Source organism: Notolepis coatsorum, assembly GCF_963971535.1.
Source record: "Notolepis coatsorum genome assembly, chromosome: 19".
Lineage (NCBI taxonomy): Eukaryota > Metazoa > Chordata > Actinopteri > Aulopiformes > Paralepididae > Notolepis > Notolepis coatsorum.
In genome coordinates this window covers 79,219,482-79,244,662 of record NC_140183.1, presented here as the reverse complement: position 1 = coordinate 79,244,662, position 25,181 = coordinate 79,219,482, and the positions used below count along the sequence as shown (strand labels likewise).

Genomic DNA, 25,181 nt, shown 5'->3' with positions numbered 1-25,181 from the left:
GTCATGGTGTCATGTGAAGATGGCTATTGCTGCACCTCATTCTATTTTGTATCAAGGAAGGTAAAAAAGTCAAATCTGGCCTAAATGAGATTTCACAGAGGTTTTTGTTGGTACTGAACCCTTTCAAGCAACTACTATGAGTTTCCTCTATTAAAGGTGCTGTAAGTGGTATTTTCTTTAAAACAAGTGTTAAGTGCTCTACATTCCGACAGCCATCGCTGATATAGTGTTCAGTAACATGGTTCTCCCAGTCCCTCCATTCTGCAGTAAACACAAAATACATTTTCTGGTATCCCTTCCCACTTTTTCCAATTAGGAGAGAGAACCCTATAGATATTTTTACTTATTTCAATAAATCCTGCCAAGCCACATTTTCTGGCAGATTATTTGACTCATTTCAAGCACATTATTTGTTTAAAACTAGTTTGTATTTCTTATTTTTGTCAGACCATTTTTGCAGTGTGGAGTTCTGTCTCCTGATTGGATAAAGTGAGAACGGGATACCAGAAAATGTATTTTCTGTTTATTGCAGAGTGGAGGGACCAGGAATGTATATCAGTGATGGCTGTAGGAATGCTATTCATTTAACATTTATTTTAACCCGTGTGTGGTTTTGTTACTCAGCCAATGTCCAGGCCTGGTCTGGCCTGGTCTGGTGGACCTACATTATTGGTATTTTAAAACAATAACGCCATAACAATGTATGTAAAAAATTTGTAAACTGTGATTCCTGACAAAAAGAAAATCCATTATAATCTAGACATGAATGGAATAAATCATGTTTATCCTGAAAAATATAAATAAAACCAGGTGGAGACAGACAGAATTTTTACCATATTTACTTGTTTTCACGAGGGGTGTAAAGTACTTGAGTAATTGTACTTCGTTACAATACTTAAGTACTGTTTTTGGGGATTTGTACTTTACACTATTATTAGGTTTGTATACTTGTACTTTTACTCAATTACATTTCAGAGAGAAAAAACATACGTTTTACTCCTTACATACAGACCTACAAAGTACAAAGTACAAATCTCGCAGGTCCAATTTTAATTAGTATATTTGTTTCTCTGGCCGAACTAACGTTATTAATCCTGCAGCCTCACTTTATTTAAAAAAGCCAATCAAATCCCCATCAATGGAAAATTAACCCGTCCATACCCATGCTGATTGGTCCTTGTGCAAGATTAGAAAGCGGGGATCTTTGATTAAACACCTGCTATCAGAAGAATAGACAGTCAGAGTGACAAGCTACAGAAGATGGCCAGTACAAGTGATGAAGAGGACGAAACGGTCGGCGTGGAGGGACAAGACAAGCACCCATGGCCCTATCTCCATGAAATGTTCTCTAGGGGTGTAAAGGTACACGTATCCGTACCGAACCGTTTCAGTGTGTACCATACCGTACCGAATGGCTGTGTACCGAACGAATACAACGTATTTTAACCACTAACGACCGCCCACCGGGGGCTGTTTTTTTCCCGCAATCTAATATAATTATTATTATTTAAATTATTTTACAAGTTGATTATTCATTTCAATATAGAATATTCGCTGACAGCCATACAAGTACAATTAGTTACTGCACACTACATCACCCCTGAGTGGAACATGGAAAGCCAAACCTTCCCCCACTGTACCAAAAACCTGTACCGAACCTTGACTTCAAAACCGAGGTACGTACCGTACCGTGGTTTTTGTTATGTGAATGTTATGTGAATACTGGCTGAGCGTTCTGCTCTACCTATGGGATATATTCGTTGTCCATAGCACCTAGCGTGCTCGCTGAAAAAAACATCCACTTGCACCTTTACATCTACCATGGCCACGCCCACCCCGGGTCCCATAAATCCCGGTGTGGGGCCGCTACTTCCTCCTTCCGAGTCTGAATTTCAGGTGAGAAAAACAGCCAAGGGTCCTCAGGGTGTGAAAGCAGAACGCTCAGCCAGTATTCACATAACTAGGGTTATAGGATAACCTTCGTTATGTTTCATCACTGTCTGAGCATTCCGCTCTACCTATGTGAACTAAAGGGGGAGTGGGACGCGCAGCCACTGATAGGCCCTTATGACCAACAAGGCGGAGAGGAGGGTCATATCCCCACACTCGTCCTAATGAGGAGCGGGAAGATAGAACTCCGATCCATTATGCGTAATAGGGCACAGCTACCCTAGGACGCACAACGTGAGTGGGACCGTGTGTAAAACACACTGCGGTCCACATCCCCACACACTCCTGCTAGCCCACCTGGTGGCGGGATGCAGGAAAAGTCCCGGTACTCAGGACTGCATGGGAGACAGAGCTCCCAGTCATGTCCATGAGGTAAAACCTGACAAAAGGGCCCGGGGAGGACCAAAAGGTCGCAGCGCAGATGTCCTCCACCTAGACCCCCCCAAGCAGGGCAGCAGAGGCTGCTTCTCCACGAGTGGAGTGTGCCCTGACGCCTGCGGGGGGAATCTGCCCGGCCAAAGTGTAGCAGAGGGCAATGCCCTCGCACAACCAATGTGACAGGCGTTGTTTGGACAGCGCCTTACCTGTGTTAGGGCCACCGTAACAGACAAATAGTTGACTGGTAGCCCTGAGTGCGTCTAAGGTATACCGCAAGCACACGAACAGGACACAACAGGTGAAGGCTCCTCTCTGCCTCATGAGGGGGAGGGTGAAAAGCCTGTAGCACAATATCCCTGGAGCGATAAGAACTCTGGATATTTTTTGGCACAAAGACTGGATTGGGCTTCAGACTCAGAGTAATGCTGCTATTATCTCCCTGTATAGACAGACATTCGGACCGAACCGAAAGAGCGCATAATTCACCCACGCGTTTAGCGGAGGTGATGGCCAGAAGAACACTGTTGATTGATTGATTGATTGATTGATTGATTGATTGAAAAAAAAAAAGATTTGACCCACTTTTTCTCCCATTTTTCTATTTTTTCTCCCATCCCAATTTTCATATCGTCCAATTCAACCCTCCCCTGTCTTCGAACGTTTGTTTCTTGCCTCCCACAAGCCGGCTGCAATGTGGACTAAGTCATACATAGCACAAGTCCCCTCCGGTACTCGAGGTAACAGCCGTCGCATCTTTTCACCTGCGCGGCTCGATCTTTCAGCGTCGGGGGTCTGTGTTTTGTATGGGCCCTGCCCCCCGTTGCTTCTTGATTCTACTGCGCAGGCGCACCAACCGACCTGTAGGAGTCGCTGTCCACAACGCCCGATCCCCACCCTTCAGTTTCCCTCCCCGTAATACGGCCAATGTGTATTACTGTGGACGACCAGCTAAACTGAATGCAATGTGGAGAGCGGATTGATTGAAAACTTTATTAACAGATTGCAGAATGGGTACAATACAGTACAGCTCAATACACACAATTGTTAAGGGGATGCAGACCAGAGAAAGACTTTCGTCTTGTTTACATCAGGGTCCCCCATTTTCAATTCATCAGGAGATATATGACATACATGACATACAGATAGACAGTACTGATACATCTATACATTTATGACATACCAGATTTGTAAATACAGTACTGTTTGTGATACAAAAAGAGTCCAGAAAAGAGAGTATACATTTGACGTAAAAACTGTACATTGGAGGAGGTTGGGTTCAGGTTATGACCGATATAATAAACACTCTTGACGACCTGCTTTAACTCCAGAGGTTGTTGTGTTTATTTGGCTTCTCGTAGACACACACACACAGCGTTGTTTCCGGAGCATACATGGAATTAACTACTTCCGGCGCATCAGCGCCTAATATGGTCTGGTCTTTTAGAGACACACACACAATTGTACTTCCAGTACATTCATTAACATGACAAACACCGTCTTGAAAGACAGCCGTTCCAACTGCTCAAGAGGTTCGAACGGGGCCCCCAACAGTCTTACCAGGACAAAGTACGTTTAACAGGCTTGAGGCACCGTGCGCCCAGCAGGAAGCGTCTCACGAGAGGGGTGGCTGAATAATGGTTTGCCCTCAAAGCCTACATGACATGAAGATATAGCCGCGGCATATACTTTCACTGTCGAGGGCCCAGAGCCTATCAAGGATAGACTGGAGGAAGGACAGAACCGAGTTCAGGGGACATGATACCGGGCGGGGGGGGGGGGAGGCCCCTCGTGACGTCAGGTCTGTCCCGTTATTTCCTCCCGGAAATGTAGAGGGCCCTCAAGCTGGCAGATTCCTTAGCAAGAGCAGAGCTCGACTGCCGTGCTCCCTCCTGTCTGACCACATAAACGCCGTTATGCTGTTCGGACAGATCAGGACGTGCCGGTCCCCAAGACAGCGTTGTAACCCGAGACCAGGCACCGTTAATTGTAGGGAGGTAGTGCAGGCCACTACTCCCTACTGTCCGACACCCGACACCCAGTCCCGTTAAGGGGGGGGGGGGGGGGGGGGGGGGGGGGGGGGGGGGGTCAGCAAAGGCGGGTCCAGTGGCCGAGGCCTCATATCACTGATATGGGTTCTCGCCCTCCGCAGGGTATATTTTATATTTTCCTGTTGGGGAAAAAAACTCCATAAACGCGGGGGACGGGGCCACTGAACAGGCTGACGTCATTCTCTTTAGCCGGTGGCTGTTGTTTAACAGGCGCCTGCAAAGATGGTATTCTGAGCGGTTTTCCTTTTACAATCGGCTGATTGGGAGATATGTTCAGTATGGGCCTGACCCCATCTTAGGTATCAGAAAACAGGGGATAGACCTTTTACATTACGACCCATTCATTGGGGCTGTAGCCTGCTTTGCCAAATGAAAGGACCCTGCTTAGTGCTCTTGTGTCACCTTTACCATCTTACCCAATTCATTGTCTATAGCGCCAGACTTTTTTGAGTTTGAGTTTTAGCACTTTAGAGAGAGTTGTCTGTTCTCATTAATATTTGTGGACTGTTTTAGACCATAGGAATAACATGTATGAATTCATAAATTGGGGCGTTAGTTCCCCTTTAAAGAGTCCCTGGCCTTGCATGAAATAGTTAACTTATAGTCCCCAAAAATACAATTGCAGAAGTCATGTTGGCTCAAATAAAAACAATACGTTATTTGAAATAGGAAGTGCGAACTGGACGACACTAATTCCATGACAGTCATTCCTGAAATATTAGGAATATTAGTTCTATTGGAGGTCACAGAATGAGTTGATTTGACAATAAGCGAGAATACAGGATACAGGGGAAAGAAGAATAAAAAAGAACAAGTAGTACAGTATAAGGGAAGTTTTAAAAGGAGTACAGTATAGATATGGAGGTGCTTTCCGTAATGCTATTAAAGTGTAGTGCATGTGGGGTGGAAACTAGGCTAGAACTAAACTAAACACGCCTCTTGCTAAAGGGAACTGACATCAGTCTTAAATATTTGTAATCTTCTCAGCAGGTTGAAGCCTGGTGATGGAGGCTGTGACTGGTCCATTCTTCATGCTTTGTCTTTGTTATGGAGGTATGTTCCATTGCTTATATGTATATTGTACACCTGTACTGCTAACAGCAGCGATCACTATATTTTGGGTTTGGGTTTGGGTTTGCAAAAGGTAGATTTCTCTATAAACCTGTGTTCCCTGATGAGAGGCCTATATTAACCTTTCATAATCTCTCTCTCTCTCTCTCTCTCTCTCTCTCTCTCTCTCTCTCTCTCTCTCTCTCTCTCTCTCTCACGGTCTCACCATGTACAACCTCTCTCACCCTTTCTTTACAACTGATTACCTTTCCCCATGACTATGCTGTACTGTAACTCCAGTCATTGGAGGTGGTGATGCTTCGTTCTGGACCGCGGAGGTACCAGGCTCGGTTTCAGGTCTGCTGGGCTCCTGCGTGGTGATTCCCTGTTCATTCGACTACCCTGAGCCGGAGAAGGAGACCTCCGAACTCACTGGGATTTGGGCCGACGAGACTAAGGGCGTCATCTACCACCCGGATGGCTCTAAAGTGATGCAGGACTACCGCCACCGGACACAGCTGCTCGGAGACCTCAGGCGGAAGAGATGTTCGTTGAAGATCGATCCCCTGCACGCAAGTGACGGAGGACCTTTTCATTTCAGGATTGAGATCGAAGACCATGCTAAGTATTCCTATGTGCGCAACCAAGTCTCCATCACAATCACCAGTAAGTAAATGATTAATAAACATTGACACAGACTGTGTATAGTGCGTGTGTGTAGTTGTGTGTGTGTGCGTGTGTGTGTGTGTGTGTGTGTGTGTGTGTGTGTGTGTGTGTGTGTGTGTGTGTGTGTGTGTGTGTGTGTGTGTGCGTGTGTGTGTGTGTGTGTGTGTGTGTGTGTGTGTGTGTGTGTGTGTGTGTGTGTGTGTGTGTGTGTGTGTCTAGAAGAAGAAACCATTTCCAGTATAAGTATAAAGTGTCACAAGAGAAAAACTGGAGCACTGTTTTAAACTAGAAATGATCTGTTTGGCTGTGGTGTTCCTGCACTCCCACCATTCAACCTTTACCATGCAAATAAACCATCTTCTGAGCGTGTGTTTTGGAATTCATGATGTGATTAGGCAAATAAATTCAAGCATTTCTAACAAATTATTGTAGAGGAAATTACCTTTAGTCATTTAGCTGATGTTTTTATCCAAAGCGACTTACAAGTTCTGTACAACAAGTCAGCAGGACGAGTATGACTCTGGCAGCTAAAGGTTAGTGGCATTGTTTGTAAAACAGTGTCGAACTTCAGTGCTACAGTCTTGAGTGCATAGTAGTATAGACATATTAGCATAGTAGGTAGTAATATAGGCAAGGTAGATTCCTTAGTAGCAGAGTGCATAATAGTAAAAAAAACTTTAGTTTCATCATGTTTAATTCACAGACTCTCCGAAGCCCTTGTCCTTCTCGCTGCGGGAGGTGATGAAGGCGGGTGAAACCGTGTCTGCCTCCTGCTCCGGGACTCACTCCTGTCCCGCAGACCCCCCTCGCTTCACCTGGAGTCGCTCCGGGACGGCCAGCTTTCAGTCCAAGAGGCTGAACGACGGCCAGTGGGAGGCGACGTCAACCTTGACCTTTCACCCCACCCCCTCCGACCACGCGCAAGCTTTGGAATGCACCGCGACGTACAGGGGAGGGCAGAAGACGAACAGCTCCAAGACCCTCAAAGTAAAATGTAAGTAAGGTGCGCGATGTAAATATAATGAGCGTCTAGTCACGCAAACCTTCAGGACGCATCGCAGTATGGAGAGGATGAAGAGGCGAGGATTGTGAATGACAGGTTTAAGTGGATCGTACTGTGCATTCCTGAGTTGTGTTGGCATTGATATTCACACCTGTATGACTTACAGTAACCTGTTAAGCTGTAGCCCTGTTTTCAGACATTTCGCCTAAAAGTACATGCCCAAGTAAATGGAAGATTGCTCTACTTCTACAAAGTCAATTTGCATGTTCTTGGTATCTAGGAACATCTATGGACCTGGGGGAATGTATTCCCAGTGTCAGAAATATTGTGTCTGTTACTAGGCTTGAGTAAATTGTGATGAAACAAAGAAGAATATAAATTATGATATTTATTTGCATCTTTGCCGGTGAATAACACCATGTTATAAATGGCAGTGTTAAATCTGGATTTAGTCATTTCCTCATGTTTTCCGATAAAAGAGAGATAGAATTAGCATTTTTCCGATAAATTCTTATTTTTGGAAAATCTTAAAAACATCGGTAAACAAACGTAGTGCTTATACATTTATTACATTTGCTGTTCTAAACAGCTGGCTTCTGGTGTGTAGTAAGATACATTTGTTTGGAACTCAGTAGATGGAAAGCAAATAGTTAAAAGCATCAGCAAGTTCAAGTTCAAGTTCAAGTTCAAGTTCTTTAATAGTTGTCATACAGAAGTACAGAATACTTTCATACAAAATGCTTCTTACTGTTACGCTCCAGAGACTGTGCTAGACAAGATAGTATCAAATAACATAATAACATAATATAGCATGAATTTAGAAGAAGAAAATGAGGTCACAGTGTTCGGTATAGACATATGTACAATGTTCTGAGTTACCATATAATATACAATACACAATACTATGCAGTGTACTAATGTACAGTACTATCTAGTGCAAAGCAGAAATGGGATGAGGTACAATTTTAGGTACAATTTACAGTAAGGTGTACGAGTTGTAGTGCAATCCTTCGTCCATAAATATAAAGTGTGGGGAGTGGGTGCTACAGTGTGTTTGTTTAAAGTGGGTGTGTGCTATAAAGTGTGTGGAGTGGGTGCTACAGTGTGTTTGTTTAAAGTGAGTGTGTGCGTGTGGATGTGTGTGCTATGTGCGTTTGGTGGTTGTTGTTGTGTAGTGTTCATTCATTGTTCGTTTAGCAGCCTGATGGCCTGGGGATAGAAGCTTCTTCTGAGTCTTTCTGTGCTCGCCTTGAGACTCCGGTATCGCTTGCCTGACCGCAGCAGTTCAAAGAGGCAGTTGTTCGGGTGACTGGAGTCTTTAATGATTCTCTTAGCCTTGCCCTTGCAACGCTTGTAGTAAATGTTCTGGAGGGTGGGGAGCCCCCCTCCAATTGTGCGTTCGGCTGAACGTGTCACTCTTTGTAGTCTGCTTCGGTCTTGTGCAGTGCTATTCCCAAACCAGGAGGTGATGTTGCCGGTCAAGATGCTCTCTATTGTACATGAGTAGAAGTTCTTAAGGATCTTCTGGCTGACTTGGAACTTCCTTAGGCGCCTGAGGAAGTAGAGGCGTTGTCGTGCCTTCTTCACAACACTGTCAATGTGTGTGGTCCATGTCAAGTCCTCGGATATGTAGGCTCCGAGGTACTTAAAGCTGTTGACTCTCTCAACCGGTGCCCCGTCGATGCTGAGGGGGCTGTAGTCCTTGACCCCCGACCTCCTGAAGTCCACAATCATCTCCTTTGTTTTGCTGACGTTCAGGGAGAGGCTGTTTTCCTGGCACCATCCCGCCAGGACCTTGACCTCTTCCAGATAGGCCCTCTCGTCGTTGGCAGAGATCAGGCCCACCACCACTGTGTCGTCAGCAAATTTGACGATTGTATTGCTACTCCGCTGAGCCACACAGTCGTGTGTGTACAGGGAGTAGAGGAGGGGACTCAGAACACAGCCCTGGGGGGCCCCTATGTTGAGGGTGATGGATGAGGAGGTGCAGTTGCCTGCTCTCACCACCTGGGGTCTGCCAGTCAGGAAGTCCAAGACCCACTGGCAGAGGTCATAGCCCAAGCCCAGGTCCCTGAGCTTGGCTATGAGTATGGAGGGGACTATGGTATTGAATGCCGAGCTGTAGTCGATGAATAGCATTCTCACATAGTTCCCCTGCCTCTTGTCCAGGTGTGATGCTGCTGTGTGCAGCACATGGGATATGGCGTCCTCCGTGGACCTGTTGGGGCGGTATGCAAATTGCAGGGGGTCCATGTTGATGGGGAGGGAGGAGCAGATGTAGCCCTTTACTAGCTTCTCAAAGCACTTCATGGCTATGGAGGTGAGAGCTACAGGGCGGTAGTCGTTGAGGCAAGCAGGCTTGGATTTTTTGGGTACAGGGATAATAGTGGACTTCTTCAGGCAGGTGGGGATGACAGCCTGTTCTAAGGACAGGTTAAATATGTCAGTGAATACTGGGGCCAGTTGGTCGGCACAGACTTTTAGGACGCGGCCGGGGATGCCGTCCGGACCTGCTGCCTTCCTGATATTCACTTTTTTAAAGGTCCGCCTCACCTCATGCTCTACACTGCGCCTCCATCAGCAGCCGACCCCCCCCCCCCCCCCATTGCCGAGGCTTGTGAGCTGGTGTTGTTATTACCAGCATCAAACCTCGCATAGAAGGTATTGAGGTCATTTGCTAAGGAGATGTCACTGTTCAGTTTGAGGGAGGCGCCTTTGTAGTCTGTCATCGTTTTGAGCCCCTGCCACATAGCTCTAGAGTCAGCTTGTTCAAACTGGAGTTCAATTTTATCCCTGTAGCGCCGTTTGGCCTCTGACACTGTCCTCCTTACGTTGTATCACGCCACCTTGTGGTCATTCATGTTGCCTGCCACTAGGCCGTCGTTGTATGCTTTGGTGCGCTCTCTCAGAGCTTCACGGACGGATTTGTCTACCCAGGGTTTTTGATTTGGGTAAACTTTCATTTTGGTAGTGGGCAATGGGCAATTAAGCAATGACTTAATATCAGTGAACGTTGACACTGAAGGGGAAAGTGGCCCGAATCTGATTTTAACACAAATCATGTGAACAACACAAATCACATGGAATCTGATCTTTTCAATTCTGATTTGGGCAACTTTCATATGTGGTCCTAAATGAGATACAGGTCTTATTTCTTTGCAATGTGACCTCAGTTTGAACAGTCATGCGACTTTCATGTGACTTTTACGTCACTCTAGGTTGACATTTGTCACAATTTCTTATGTCCATCTTCTTTATTGTTAATTTGCCCATGCAGGTCTTTTAATTAACAAATTAAGAATTTGTTCTTAATTTCTTGCCTGGGTAAATAAAGGTTAAAAAAAAAAAAAAAAAAAAAAAAAAAAGTCACTTCAGGAGCGTGACAGGTTCACACTGGAATCTGATATTGGTCTACATTTTTTTTTTTTTTTTAGCATTTATTGCTTTTTCATGGTCAGACATGACCGACAGAGGAGGAGAGTATGAACGGGAGAAGAGTGGGGAAGACATGCGACAAATGTCACCGGGAGCGGGAGGCGAACCCGGGACGGCCACGTAGGTGTGCGAGGCACTATGCGGTGCACCACGAGCAGGGGCCCTTGGAATCATCCTAAGCTACCCCCCCCCAGCTACGCCCCTGACCACGAGAGCGCCCAGGTCTACATTTTTTAAATAATGTGAACAGCCAAACAAAAATACATCTGATCTGAGCAATGAATCAGGGTTGAGCACTAAGGCTTGCAGTGTAAACGTAGCCATAGATACCAATACAAAAAGAAAAAAGAGGATCTTACAGATGACCACTTGATGATACTATAGTCGAAGCTGTTCTATCCAGACAGCATCTGTGAGTCAGAGTTAGTCATTGGGTCTCATTCCCCAATATTTTCCAAAGAGTTCTCTTGGAAGACTTATCTTGGAACCGACTGAGACAGAATCAATGGGTCTCATTCCCGAAACAAATTTACGAGCAAAAAATTCCGCTTAGGCAGATTTCTGCCCATTTAAGACATATTAGGGCTGGTAGCGCGATTCCCCAAATTTTCCTGAGATCAGATTTGAGCGTGGCTGAGAGCAGATTTAAGAGTGCTGAGGAGCACACTTATGATTGATTGACTAATTGAAAATTGTATTAACTTGACAGACTGTGTTCTCATAGTGATTCCTTCATGTTAACGCTACAGGCCTCATTGGAATTAATTACTTAATCATAATTAAAATAAATATGACAATATTTGTACGATAAGAAATTACGCATTTGATGTCGGAAATTACTGTGAAATGATTGAAAATAATAATTATTTAATGCCTTCTGTGGAATTTGTATTTCTTATTTGTTACACATCTGTTTTAATGATTAATTATATACATTTGAAAGAATGCAGGTCAACATGCAATATATCCCATTGATTGGTATACAATGGGACAGACCTTTGTTTGATTGATTGATTGATTGATTGATTGAAAACTTTATTAACAGATTGCAGAATGGGTACAGTACAGTACAGCTCAATTACATACAATTAGATGTATTAGATAAGATAAGTAGATTAGATTAATGTATTGGCATCATATATAGTACAGCTCGTGGTACACCTGCCGCATGCGTGCATGCGTGCAACCAGTGTTGATATGAGCATCGCAACACTGCTAACAGGGCAGCAGCCCGAGGGGGGACCTGTCCAGCCAACGTGTAGCAAAGGGCAACGCCCTCGCACAACCAATGTGACAGGTGCTGCTTGGACAGCGCCTCACCCGCGCGAGGGCCACCGTAACAAACAAACAGTTGAACGGAAGCCCTGAGAGCCCGAGTCCGACTGAGATAAACCCCCAGTGCACGGACAGGACACGACAGGTGAAGGCCCGCCTCCAACTCACTAGCGTGAGGAGGCGGACGAACGCCTGAACCACAATATCCCTGGAGCGAAAAGAGCTCCGGATATTATTTGGCACGAAGACTGGATTAGGCCTCAGAGTCGCACCGCTATCGGCCGAATAGACAGGCACTCAGGCCGCACCGAGAGAGCACACAGCTCACCCACGCGCTTAGCGGAGGTGATGGCCAAAAATAACGCGGTCTTAAGACAGCTGATCCAATGGCGCCTGCTCAAGAGGCTCAAACGGGGCCTCCGACAACTGGCCCAGGACCAGTTGGAGGTCCCACTCGGAGACAGAGAACGTTCCACAGGCTTGAGACGCCGAGCGCCAAGCAGGAATGTTTCACGAGAGGGTGGCTGAACAATGTTCTGCCCCCACACTCGACCATACACCACTCCCCAGCGTAAGCCGCGGTAGTGGAAGGAGCGCGCGCGTTCCGGACAGCGTTAACCACAGAAGAGTCAAGACGCATCCCAACCAGATTCACACTTTCAGCAGCCAAGCCTAGAGGCTGCCCCAGAACAGGAGGCAGAACAGAGTTCTGCGTGCCTGAGAGAGGGCCCGCGGTGACCACGGAACAGGCCACGGCGGGGCCACCAAGAGCTGAATCAGGGCCGGGGACCACACAGCTGAGCCGCGGCCCGGCGCGACCAGGATCAAGTCCTGCGCTCCCGACGTACCCGCCCCAACAGCTGAGCTATCAGGTGTATGGGGTGGAATGCGTACAGAATCCCGGGCGGCCACGGAATCGGTCCCAGACCTGTCCGACTATGTCTGTACGTAGTCCCCACTCGTCAGGGTGAGGACCGCCCCGCGACATCACATCTGCACCCACATTCTCCCTACCGGGGATGTGGAGAGCCCTCAGGCTGCACAGATGGAGAACGCCCATAGCCAGAGCCCGACCGCCGCCCGGTGCAGACGGGGGGAGCGCACTCCTCCCTCCCTGTCAATATACGACGCTGACGTCGTGTTGTCCGTCCTGACCAAAACATGCTTGCCCACCACAAGGTGGCCGAGCCGTTTGAGGACCAGAAGGACTGCCTTCAATTCCAACACATGTAGCGCAGACCGGGCAGCATGGTCTTGCCAGCGGCCCCCTACTGCGTTGGTCCGACACGTCCCCCCCCATCCCATGAGGGAGGCGTCGGTGAAGACCGTGACGTGTGACAGCCTGCTGCCCACGGGGACCCCGCTGGTGAGGGTACAGTACTGACATGGGAACCTTCAGCCGCTTCCACTTGTCTCACACCGGGTCCAAAAAAAACCACCTCTGTATCCTCCTCATGAAGAGGAGGCCAAGAGGGACCACAGAGTGAGCAGATGCCATCATACCGATCAGGCGCATCACGGACAGCGCCGTAACCGTCCTAGGACGGAACCTCCCGAGCGCGCCAAGAACCACCCACTCGCCGCCGCTCTGAGAGGGATGCCCATATAGACCTTGAGCTCAAGTACTCCACCCGTTGACTGGGAAGAGGAGCACTCCACTTCCAGTTTACAGCAAAACCCAGGCTGGTGAGGAATTCCACCACCTGCCTAGTATGAGACCTGGCGACCTTCCCTGACCGGCCGAGGACCAGAACGTCGTCCAGGGTAGAAGATGCGGGAAGCCAGAGAGTAGCCGAACGGCAGCCTCTGGTACCCGTACGCTAAGCCCTGCAAAGGAAGCGTAGGTATGCCCTAGGATGGAAGATCGGGATGCGAATACGCATCCTAAGTCAAGTCAAGTCAAGAGATTTATTTGTCACGGCATACAAGTATACAATGAAATGCGGGTAGTCTTGCCCGCAACGATGTGCAAATAACATATAATAGAATCAACATTGTGCAATAAACAAGTAACATTGTGCAATAAACAAGTAACATGTTAGGGCATATCGGTATATGTACATAAGTTATTTACAGAGCATGGAGGCCATACTAGGTCCTTTGGTAGTGTCTTTCTGTACATGCTAATTTATACAATCTCCGGTTATACTATACTATTTTTAAAGTGACCCTTCTTGGTGGCCATAAGTGTGGGCGTGTGCAGCATGAGTGTGTGCCTGCTCATGTTAAAGTGGCTGCTAGTGTGTGAGCATGTACAGTGAGTGTGTTGTGCGTGTGCTCATGTGTGCTTGTGTGTGGAGAGTTCAGTGTTCAGGGATCTGATGGCCTGGGGGAAGAAGCTGAGCCGAAGTCTCTCTGTCCTAGCAGCTGGTGTTCGCAGGCGTCTGCCTGACCTGAGCAGCATGAACAGGCTGTTGTTGGGGTGGTGTGGGTCTTTCATTATTCTGCAGGCTCTGGATTTGCACCTATTGTTGTATAGAACCTGCAGGGGTGGTAGTGCAATACCCGTGGTACGCTCGGCTGAGCGCACAACTCTCTGTAGGGCCTTCTTGTCCTGTGCCGTGCTGTTTCCATACCAGGCAGTGATGTTTCCAGTCAAGATGCTCTCTACAGCTCCGGAGTAGAAGGACTGGAGTATCTTCCCAGATACTCTGAACTTCTGACCGTACAGAGGCCTCCGGGAAGAGCATCGGCGGGGGTGTCTGTCTTATGACCAACAACGGCTGGACTAGCCCTAAGGAGGTACAGATACTCTCCCATTCATGCTCCGCCGACATGGAACACCTCTCGATCCAATGTCGCCCCTTCCATCTTCCACGCAAGTTCACTGCAGTAATCATGACTGCAGTATACATTCCTCCCCAAGCGAACGTCGGCAGGGCGCTAGCGGAACTACATGACCATCTAAACACACATCAGATCAAGCATCCAGACGCGGCCATGATTGTAGCCGGGGATTTCAATCAGGCGAATTTGAAAAAAGTCATGCCGTCTTTCTTTCAACACATCGTCTGCTCCACAAGGGGAGGAAATACACTCGACCACTGTTACACCCCGTTCAGAGCCGGATACAAGGCTGTACCGGCTCCACCATTAGCGGGAGCGACGAACACGTCAGATCATGCCGCCATCTTGTTGGTCCCTGCTTACAAACAAAGATCACGTGACGCCGTCGTGTCACGTGAGGTAAAAAGATGGACCGACCAATCAGAGGCCACGCTTCAGGACGCACTCTATGACGTCGACTGGGGAATGTTCGAGAGAAGCACCAGTGACGTCAGCGAGTTCACAGACACCGTTGTGAGCTTTATAACAACACTCGCTGACAGTATTGTCCCCACAAAGAAGGCGAGGGTGTTCCCGAACCAGAAACCATGGGTGGACAGTACTATCAGAGCAGCTCTAAACTCTCGCACCACTGCTTATAACCTTGGCAGAGAGTCAGGAAACATGAGTACAACTGAGTCTATGTGTGTTGTCCATGTCAGATCCTCTGCGATGTGGACCCCCAGGTACTTAAAGCTGCTCACCCTGTCCACGGTAGCCCCGTTAATCCTCAGTGGTGTGTGTGTCTCCTGCTGTCCTCTCCTATAATCCACGATCAGCTCCTTGATTTTACCAATGTTCAGGAGCAGGCTGTTGTCCTGGCACCAGCATTCCAGTACCTCAACCTCCTCCCGGTTGTCCTTCTCGTCGTTGTCCGGGATCTCCTCCTACAGGTCTATGGAGGTGAACCAGTCCCCCACCTGACAGCGTCTGACAGGTGGGAGACGGTCAACATTCTGAACCTTCCATGGGACAGGTCCAGTATGGGTCTGACACCCCCCCCCCCCCCCCCGATTTCTCGGGCACCAGAGAATACCGGGAGGAAACACCGCTCACCGCGTCCTCTCATGGGACCACGACAACGGCCTGCTTCGCCAACAGAGATTGGATCTCGTCGGCCAGAGCTGTCACTGCTGCAGACCCTGACAAAAAAGGGTCTGTACCAAACCCAAAAACGGAGGGTGGGGTTGTGCAAACTGCAACACAAGCCCCCACCTCAGCGTTCTCCCCATCCACCTCGACATATGGCACCGCTGTAGCCATACGTGATGATAATCCCAAAGCGCACCCGCCGCCAACTGGCGCTGGTCCGCCAGGAACTGTAAATAGGAGGCCCGGTCCCACCCGCTGTGCGTTGCCAACCGCGCAAGCAGGGTGTCTCCCAGAGCCGGGATGTTGCACCCTGACACTACCAACGAGGCAATCGCACCCAAGGGAGGACCCAGACAGAAAGGGCCGGTCTGATACGGGGAGAGCGGCCATCACACTTGGTGACATAAGCTCCCCCACTGAACATCTTCCCGGCATGGACTGCTGAGGATAGCCTGCTCTGCAGCTGGACATGCAAGGCGTGTGGTCCCCACACTGCCCGATAGGGTGGGTTCCTACACACCGTAGCCCTGTAGTGATATTACTACCAACCAAACCACGCATGCCTGACTGCCCACCGCCGGTCTTCCGGTCGGGGGAGGCACTAACGTGATACCCGGCCTGGCGAGGGTGGGGCTGGGGGAACTCACGCTGCGACCTCCTGGGCCTCGAGTTCCCCCGCTGACAACCTTCTCCGTCGACAGACACAACACCAGGCTCACCAAACACAGACGCAGAACGTGTGGCGTGGGAGCCGCTTGACAGCACAGCATTCTCACAGGCAGACCCAGGCCTAGCTAGCAACTGGGTGTCAGCCCCTGTCCCCATGAGAAGCAAAACGTGGGGCCGCTTGCGCTTCACTGAAGGCACGCGGCCCGCAGCCAAAGGGAACAAATCAGAGCCCGTATCCCGCTGGTGTTGGGGGGGGAGTGACCGGAGAGCATGCTAGACACAGCTAGACGGCGAAATTTTTTTAGGGCGTGCTCATCTAATGTAGCCGTTAGGGTGACCAGATATCACGCATTGCGCGTGATTGCACAGCAAAACTGTCTCTTTTCACGCGTCACACAAATTGAGACCATGTCCCTCTTATTAGTTGTCATCTGCGCGAACGTCGTCGTCCCCAGCCAATGGAACCCCGAACGCGGAAGTGAAGCTCCGTTGGGGAAAATATACACACAAGCGGGGCCTATTTGAAATCTCCGCAATAGCAAAGAGCTGAGTGACAGTGACACTGACAGCTCGTGCGACCCGCCATTAAGAAGAAGAAGACACTGACAGCTGCCTAGAACACACTCGTACTTTAAAAAATGCAGGACACACCAAACAAAAAGAGGAGGTGTAGTTACCGTAGCGAATGGAAAACAGAATACCCATGGGTGAGAAATTTCGAGGGGGATGCAGAGAGGGTTTATTGTGAACTTTGCAATAGTTCGTTTTCTATTGGGCATGGGGGCGAATTTGATATAAAACGACATAGACAAGCTGAGTCCCACAAGAAACGGGTTACACAAAAAGAGACGTCAAAATCCATGTTCGCATTTCTCCGACCAAAAGACGTTGGACAAGCAGACAAAATAACTGCTGCAGAGGTAACAACTGTTTACCACACTGTCCAACATGCCCAGTCATACAGATCAGCAGACTGTGGTACCAAGCTATCCCCTACCATTTTCCCCGACTCTGACATAGCCAAGACAATGGCCTGTGGTCGGACCAAGGCAGCAGCCATCGTAACCGACGTGCTAGCCCCTGCTTCGGTGGAGAGTTGTCTCAGAGAACTCAAAACGCCAGCGGTTAAGCCACGGGAGGAAACAACCAAAGGTGTGTTAAATTCATGTGTGTATGAGGGTGTAGATTCCCTTAGGGAAAATGAAATATATTGCAAATATATTAGGAATATAGTGGGAGTATTGCCAATATATTATTAAATTTATTACAATAACAATATATTATCAAAGGATATATCCACAATATACACATGGTAATTATATTGGTGTGTATATTATTCTATTTCCATATATTATGATATGGTTGGAATGGATATTGCCATATATTTTACTAAAATATATTAATAATATACTGCACACATATTTTTGATAATCACACGTTCAACTTCCTGCAGTCGGAGTGAACTGAATACATGCATTTCATAGCAAATATTGAAATAGCAGTAATACCACATTCATTATGAATCCCTGGACTTGTGAATTGAGACTTGTGTTACTGTTCCTGCTCTGTTTGATAAGTGATTGTAAGTCTGGGTGGTTATTTAATGTATTTAATTTATTTTTAGTATTATTTATTATTATTATTATTTTGACACCCATTAGAGACAAAAGGAAAATAAAAATAAAATGAATAAGGGCAAAACATATTAGGCTTGTGGTCATTTTAATGAGGACAGTGGCGGATGAGCCTTGAAGGAGGGGACAGGGACAGTCCACCAAAAGGGCGGGGGGGGCTGCGCGCTGGGGGGAGGGGGGGAGGGTGTCCCACATTGTCCCTCACAAACATACCCTTTGTCCCACATTTGGTTTATTGGGACCTGGTCACCCTAGTAGCCGATCCCTCTGCCGCCAAGGCTGTCGGCCTTGTGATCAATTGTTGTCTTTTTGCCCAGGGTACCTCAGGCGGGGGAAACATGGCCGCTGGTCGGAGGCCTCGCCGCAGTAGCTGGCGAGGCCGCGACCCTCACCGCAGTAGCTGGCGAGGCCGCACCCTCACCTCTGGCTGCGCAGTGTGAGGCGGTGTGGGGCCTAGGTCAAATACCGCCCGCGCTCCTGCGGAAAGACCAAAAAGTCCCTCTGCGGAGAGCGGAACCCTGAGGAGGGGAAGCCTTCTCTCCTCCTCAAGAGGAGACTGCTCCAACCAAAGATGTCTGTGAACAAGCGTTGACAGCATCCTAGCCCTCCCTGCGGTTATAGCTTGCGGCTAGGTCAAAAGCTGAATAACCTCAAAACCTTGCGTGATGTTTTGACGTCGGCTGGCCCTAAGGCCCCACCACCGACACCATTTTTGACAGAAAAAACAGCAAATTGAACAATGTTGCCAGTCGCTGCTAATTCTATATCGTGGCGGTATAGGCTTACCAGCCCACCAGCCACCTGCCGGGCCGACTCGCCTCATGGTGTCGGCCGGGCGGGACACCGTTCCACCATGTCAGAGGCAAAGGACTGATGCCACCTGCTTCACTAAGCATGGAACACCAGTGGTGGCTGCAGACCAAAGTCTACTACTAGTGAAGCACTGCCTCACTAGTAGGCATGCAGCAACCTCCACTGTGGTGTGCACCCATGAAGGGATAATGAATAAATGAACGAAAACTCTATTAACATATTGCAGAATGGGCTAGCCCATACACACAATTGTTAAGGGGATGCAGACCAGAGAAAAAAACGCCAGTCCTGTCCACACCAGGGACCCCCATTTTCAATTAATAGATTCACAAAAAGCACACCTGCCCTGAGCCTCAGCCCATCCACCCATGTAAATGGTAAACAAGCCCCCGTTAAAACCCCCAACATTAGACACCGATTGACCGTCAGCATGAATGGTTAAGAGGAGGGAAGACCTTTTAGTAAGACAGCCCTCAGCGGGGAACAAGGGAACGGCGTCCCAGCATTGTAGCATTAGCATTAGCCGCGTGCTCTAGGATAGTTGGAAAAACACCCAAAAAATAGTCATGACAACCATGTTTTCCCAAATATCCTGCCCCTCGCGCCAATACATCACTCGGTTGTCTCACGGGACAACGAGCAGTATTACTCATGCTAGTATAAATGCCTGATAGCGCAGGCCTTACCTGTGCACGACATAGCTCGACTGCTAACCATCGTGCGACGTCCCTCGGTCCGCTGTCACAAGACGAGGAAAACCCAGGACAGGCCCGTTGCGCTGTTTAGGATGTGCAGAGAAGATTCCAGGGGCTGGTGAACTTCTGACGAATACCCAACATTGTGTAAATTCTCGCTGCGTTTCATAACAGCTAGTTCACGGAGTGCACTTCTACTTCCGTGTTGGATACAAAAAGAGGAAAGTGGAGTGTGACCATGTCCGGCGTCATATAGGAGGACGCAGGGGCGTGGCCTGGTCCGTGCATGTGAGTGCATTTGTTTGTTTTGTGAGCACATTAAGTGCTAGGAGATAAGAGTTATCTCATAATGGCGAGAGCGAGATGCGATTGCCAGTATGATAATATAATTGCTCTCAGCCACGGTCAAATCCGATCTCAGGAAAATTTGGGGAATCGCGCTACCAGCCCTAATATGTCTTAAACGGGCAGAAATCTAAGAGGACATTTTTCGTTGTGAATCCGTTCGGGAATGAGACCCATTGTCTTAGGATTCAAAGTCAACATATATATCTACAAAAAGAACCACAATAATGACCATACATTGTCACTCAAGCTCCCTTGTTCTATTTGCACCAGCTGGCGTGTCAACAAAGCCGCTTCCATTACTGTCTGTCTCTGGAGATCATATCCACAGTGTCCCAGGTGTGCTGCTGTCATCATGGTTTAATTTCTGTGGTTCTTCACCATGTTGTCTTGGGCTTCCGTCTCCCCTTTCTTCCTTCAGGGGTCCAGTGGACAACTACTCTTGGGACGGAGTTATTGTTCATGCGCAGACTAGTACTTGTTGATTCAGCTCCTAACTTTTATTTAAACTCCATATAGGCAACTGAGATTTCCCTCATTTACAGTCACGTCGAGCAGAAAAAAGTACCAAAACAAAGCACGTAAAATCACACAGCATATAAGATCACACAACAATAAGACAACGAGACAAGGAAAAAGGCGAGGATAACAAATAAATTAAAAACACGTACAACAGAGGGGAGATCCTCAAGCTGCACTGTTGGAGTTCATTCCATGAGCTATAGGGCATCATAATGAAATACAGATTGACCCTGTTCGCAGTAAACTCAGGGGACCTTAAGGGATAACTCCACTATTTTGGGAAATTAGCTTATTTAACATCTTCCCTTGAGTTAGACAAGAAGATGCATACCTTTTTTGTCTCTGTGCGTGCATTTTAGCTTTGGGAATAGATGCTCCGTTAGCATAGCTTAGCTTCATCACTGGAAGTGAGGCAGGACAGTAGCCTTACAGTGCCTTACAGTGTATTGCAAGGTCTGACATTGACCAAACTTGATATGCATGACCTTGGTGGGCTCTAGGTCAACTCCTGAAAAGGGGGTCAATGTCAGACCTTGCAATCAAAAGTTAGGGGCGCACTGAAATTATGGCAAGGGTTATTAGCCCCCTAACTTTTGATTGCAAAGTCTGACATTGACCCCCTCTTCAGGAGTTGACCTAGAGCCCACCAAGGTCATGCATATCAAGTATGGTCAATGTCAGACCTTGCAATACACTGTAAGGCACTGTAAGGCTACTGTCCTGCCTCACTTCCAGTGATGAAGCTAAGCTATGCTAACGGAGCATCTATTCCCAAAGCTAAAATGCACGCACAGAGACAAAAAAGGTATGTATCTTCTTGTCTAACTCCAGGGAAGATGTTAAATAAGCTAATTTCCCAAAATAGTGGAGTTATCCTGGACCAGCCAGTCACTAGAACGGATTCCATAGGTTCCAAAATGCCATTCTAATAATGATGTAGTATAAAGAGATATCTTACCAATAAGGGCCTTAACATTTTACAGATACCAGTGTTTGTTGCGCCTCTCCATCAGAGAGGTCCAACCAACCTTCTCACCAACTTACATTGTAACAGAATACCCACAAAATCTGCACAATCCAGCGATCTTACCAACCCAAGATCACTGAACAGATGTATAATAAAATGCATGTGTGCTGTTGAAGCTGTTTCTAAGACAATTACGGGTTTACCTAGGAACCACACATCAGTTGTGTCTCCCTATCTCTCTCTCCTTGTAGATGCCCCAGTGATTGTGGACGTTGACTATAAGCCTACCGTGAAGGAGGGAGAACCTGTAGAGTTGAGATGCAACAGCGATGGTTACCCTGCCGCCCACAGCTACCAGTGGCACGGCGGTAGAGGGGCCCTTCTGTTCAAGGGCCGCGTCTACAGGCTGCCATACGTCTCCAGGGACGCAGAGGCCCTCTACTGCACTGCCATCAACACAGAGGGACAAAGAAACTCCTCCCTGGTGCAGCTCAACGTGCTCTGTGGGTATTGATTGATTGATTGAAAATTGTATTAACAGATTGCAGAATGGGTACAATGCAGTACAGCTCAATACACACATAGAAGATAGAGATAGAACGTGTGGTAGGTAACACTTTACTTTAGGAGGCACAGTAATAATGATTGGGTACCTACTCTATGGACAAGAAGTTACATGTTAACAAACTGTTACTAGTAATTATCCGTTTCTCAAGTTTGAGACCTGTCTCAGTTCAGGGAAAGGGGCTTCTATTTCACTTCCTAATGACACATCATAGAAATAACTATCGTTCATTCTCACATCTCTATTTTCTACGTGCTTACCTCTAATTCTAAAACATCTGTTACATTACATTTGTCCCCACCGTTTTGTTAACATATAGTACCTCATTAGTTCCTATGTACTTATTCATTCTTTATAGTATCTCATTAGTTCCTATGTACTTACTAATTATTTATAGTATATCAATAGTTCCTATGTACTTACTCATTATTTATAGTATCTTATTAGTTCCTATGTACAGTACTACTCATTAGTCCACTCCCGAATTACCACACCCGGTCAGCCACACATATCCTGGTAAACGCCCCCCATGCCAACTCCTCACAAGGCCGTTCCTCCTTTCAGTACGCAGCAGCTGATAGCTGGAACACACTACAAAAAACCTTAAATATGGAAACGTTTATTTCAATTAGATTGTTTAAGGAAACTTTAACAAACTCCCTAGAGCATGTAGATGCTTCTCCGTGTGCTAACACCATTATGCCACTATTGTTCTGTTGTCCGTCAGTTGTTGTTGTTCAGTTCAGTTGTTGCTCTGTATGTATGTCCTGCCTTTTTAATAATGTTCCTTTGTGTTTTATTTTTATTTATTTAATTTTATCCCCCCTCCCCTTTCCCCTAGGGGGCTTTTTACCCCCAAATAGGCCGTTATTGAAAATAAGAACCTGTTCAACCTGCCTATTCAAATATCGGTTTGATGATGATGATGGTTATTCTTAGTATCTCATTCATTCCTATGTACTTACTCATTATTCATAGTATCTCATTAGTTCCTATGTACTTACTCATTATTCATAGTATCTCATTAGTTCCTATGTACTTACTCATTATTCATAGTATCTTATTAGTTCCTATGTACTTACTTGTTATTTGTGCTCCATGAAAGAAAAGTTACGAAAAATTTCAACGAAGACACTAAAAAGTGACTTGAAAGCGTATACAAAGAGTTCCTCATAACGTTCAACACATTATCGTTTCTCGTCATTCCAGACCCCCCTGAGATTAAGGTGGGTTCTTCCTGCTCATCAAATATGTCTGCTGTAACCTGTGTGTGCATTGTGGAGTCCCGACCCACCAGCGTGGTCCAGTGGGTTCTTTCTAATGAGATCCTGTCAAGCACTAAGGTGGAGAGACATGGCTCCATTACTATCGGGACCCTGCAGGGAGAGCTGGGATTCTCCGACCTTGTCCACTGCCGTGCCAATAATTCCCAGGGCAATGCCACATTCATCATGTCTTTACCCTCAAACAATAAGGAGATAGCAAATGTCAACGGTAAGGGAATATCTACAGTATTACCTATGACAAATCACGGTAGTTCATGGTCATTTCAGTTTTATCGCTGTACCGGTCATTCTATAAAGGACTTACTACGGTACGGCAGTGACCAAAATAATGATGGAAATACCATAATACTTTTGTAAAATACATTTGTAAATTATGCTGTTTTCAAAAGGAATCTCAAAGATGAGAGGGGATGAGTGTTGAGAATATGGTTGTGTGTTTGTACAGGTAAGATGCTGATCCTGTCCATTGCCATCGGCGCAGCAGCTGTGACTGTAATGATATTCCTGACAACTTTGGGTTTGACCAAAAAATGGTACGTTAGTGCAAAAAACGGATCATGTCACTTAGAAAACTATGAAAAGGTTTTCTTTCTAACGTTGCTAAATTAAAGGCTATCGTTTTGGCAGTAGGGGGAGCCATGATGATCAGCCAGTTCCCGGTGTGCAGGATGTTGATACCAAGACTGCCAAGCTCCCCAACTATTCCTCTGTATCAAGGTTGTGACTCTTCAGACTAGTCGTTTTACATTTGGAGTTAACAAAGAATTGACTTACCTATGAGTTAAAGAGATTCAAATGTCATTTTGGCTTAATAGCTGTACTCTGTCCTATAGGAAAGGACAGGACCGTGGAACATTCTTCACCAATGAACATGTATATGGCAACATGGAGGTATGCATGGTTTTGTTTAATGTTACAAGTGCTGTAAGTGGATTGTTTTCTGGTTAAAATGTTCAAATAATAGCTCTACAGTACATTCCGACAGCCATCACTGATATCAGTAACATGGGTCTCCCAGTTCTGCAGTAAACACAAAAAACCTTTTGTGGTATCCCTTCCCCGTATAGTTTTTTACCAACTCATTTCCAGTTCCGCGTTCGCGTTCTGCGATCTGATTGGCCACTGACGTTACTGGTGCGATCTGATTGGCCACTGACGTTTCTGGTCATGTGACATGTGCGCCCAATCACGTGACGCCTGTGTCTTTGCCCATTTCCGCCTCGAACAGCACGCAAACGACCTAACGCCTATCAAAGCTTAGGCGACTCTTTCGAAGTTGGTTAAGGTTAGAGTTTGGAATCAGGGCTGGTGTTCTATCGCCCTGCTCTAAGACAAACTCTAACCTTAACCAACTTCGAAAGAGTGCCTAAGCTTAACCGGTGAGAGAAACAGGCGTCACACGATTGGTCGCACATGTCACACGACCAGAAACGTCAGTGGCCAATCAGATCGCAGAACGTGAACGCGGAACTGGAAATGGGTTGGTAAAAAACTATACGTATCCCTTCCCACTTTATCCAATCAGAAGAGAGAACTCCACACTGCAAAAAATGATTGGATAAAAATAAGAACTCGTTTTAAGCAAATATGTGCTTGAAACAAGTCAAATAATCTACCAGTGCAGTAAAATAATCTGGAAAGAAGAAAATATCTAAGATTCTCTCTCCTGGTTGGATAAAGTGGGAAGGGATACCAGAACATGTATTTTCTGTTTACTGCAGAGTGGAGGGACTGGGAGACCCATGTTACTGACAAAACACTCTATATCAATGATGACTGTTGGAATGTAGAGCTATACTTATTCTAACAAAATAAATACCATTTACAGCACCTTTAGTGTTTGTCAGCATCTGTGTTAGCAAGGAACTAAGAGAATGGGACATTGTATTGCCTCATGCTACAGTTTGGCATGTATTTCCTGTACAGACTGTGGGGAACGGAGACCTATACGAGTGTGTGGCT

General features: G+C 46.9%; 1 protein-coding gene across 1 annotated transcript; it reads left to right on the top strand.

Annotated features, from left to right (window-relative positions):
- Positions 1–1,821: 1,821 nt before the first annotated feature.
- Positions 1,822–23,956, top strand: LOC311246570 (sialic acid-binding Ig-like lectin 5; the record flags this gene model as incomplete). Its single annotated transcript, XM_084336720.1, has 6 exons — positions 1,822–1,924; positions 5,727–6,092; positions 6,892–7,086; positions 21,620–21,871; positions 23,143–23,427; positions 23,952–23,956. The coding sequence occupies 6 exons, from the start codon at positions 1,822–1,824 to the stop codon at positions 23,954–23,956; spliced, it is 1,206 nt and encodes a 401-aa protein (XP_084192846.1).
- Positions 23,957–25,181: the final 1,225 nt, after the last annotated feature.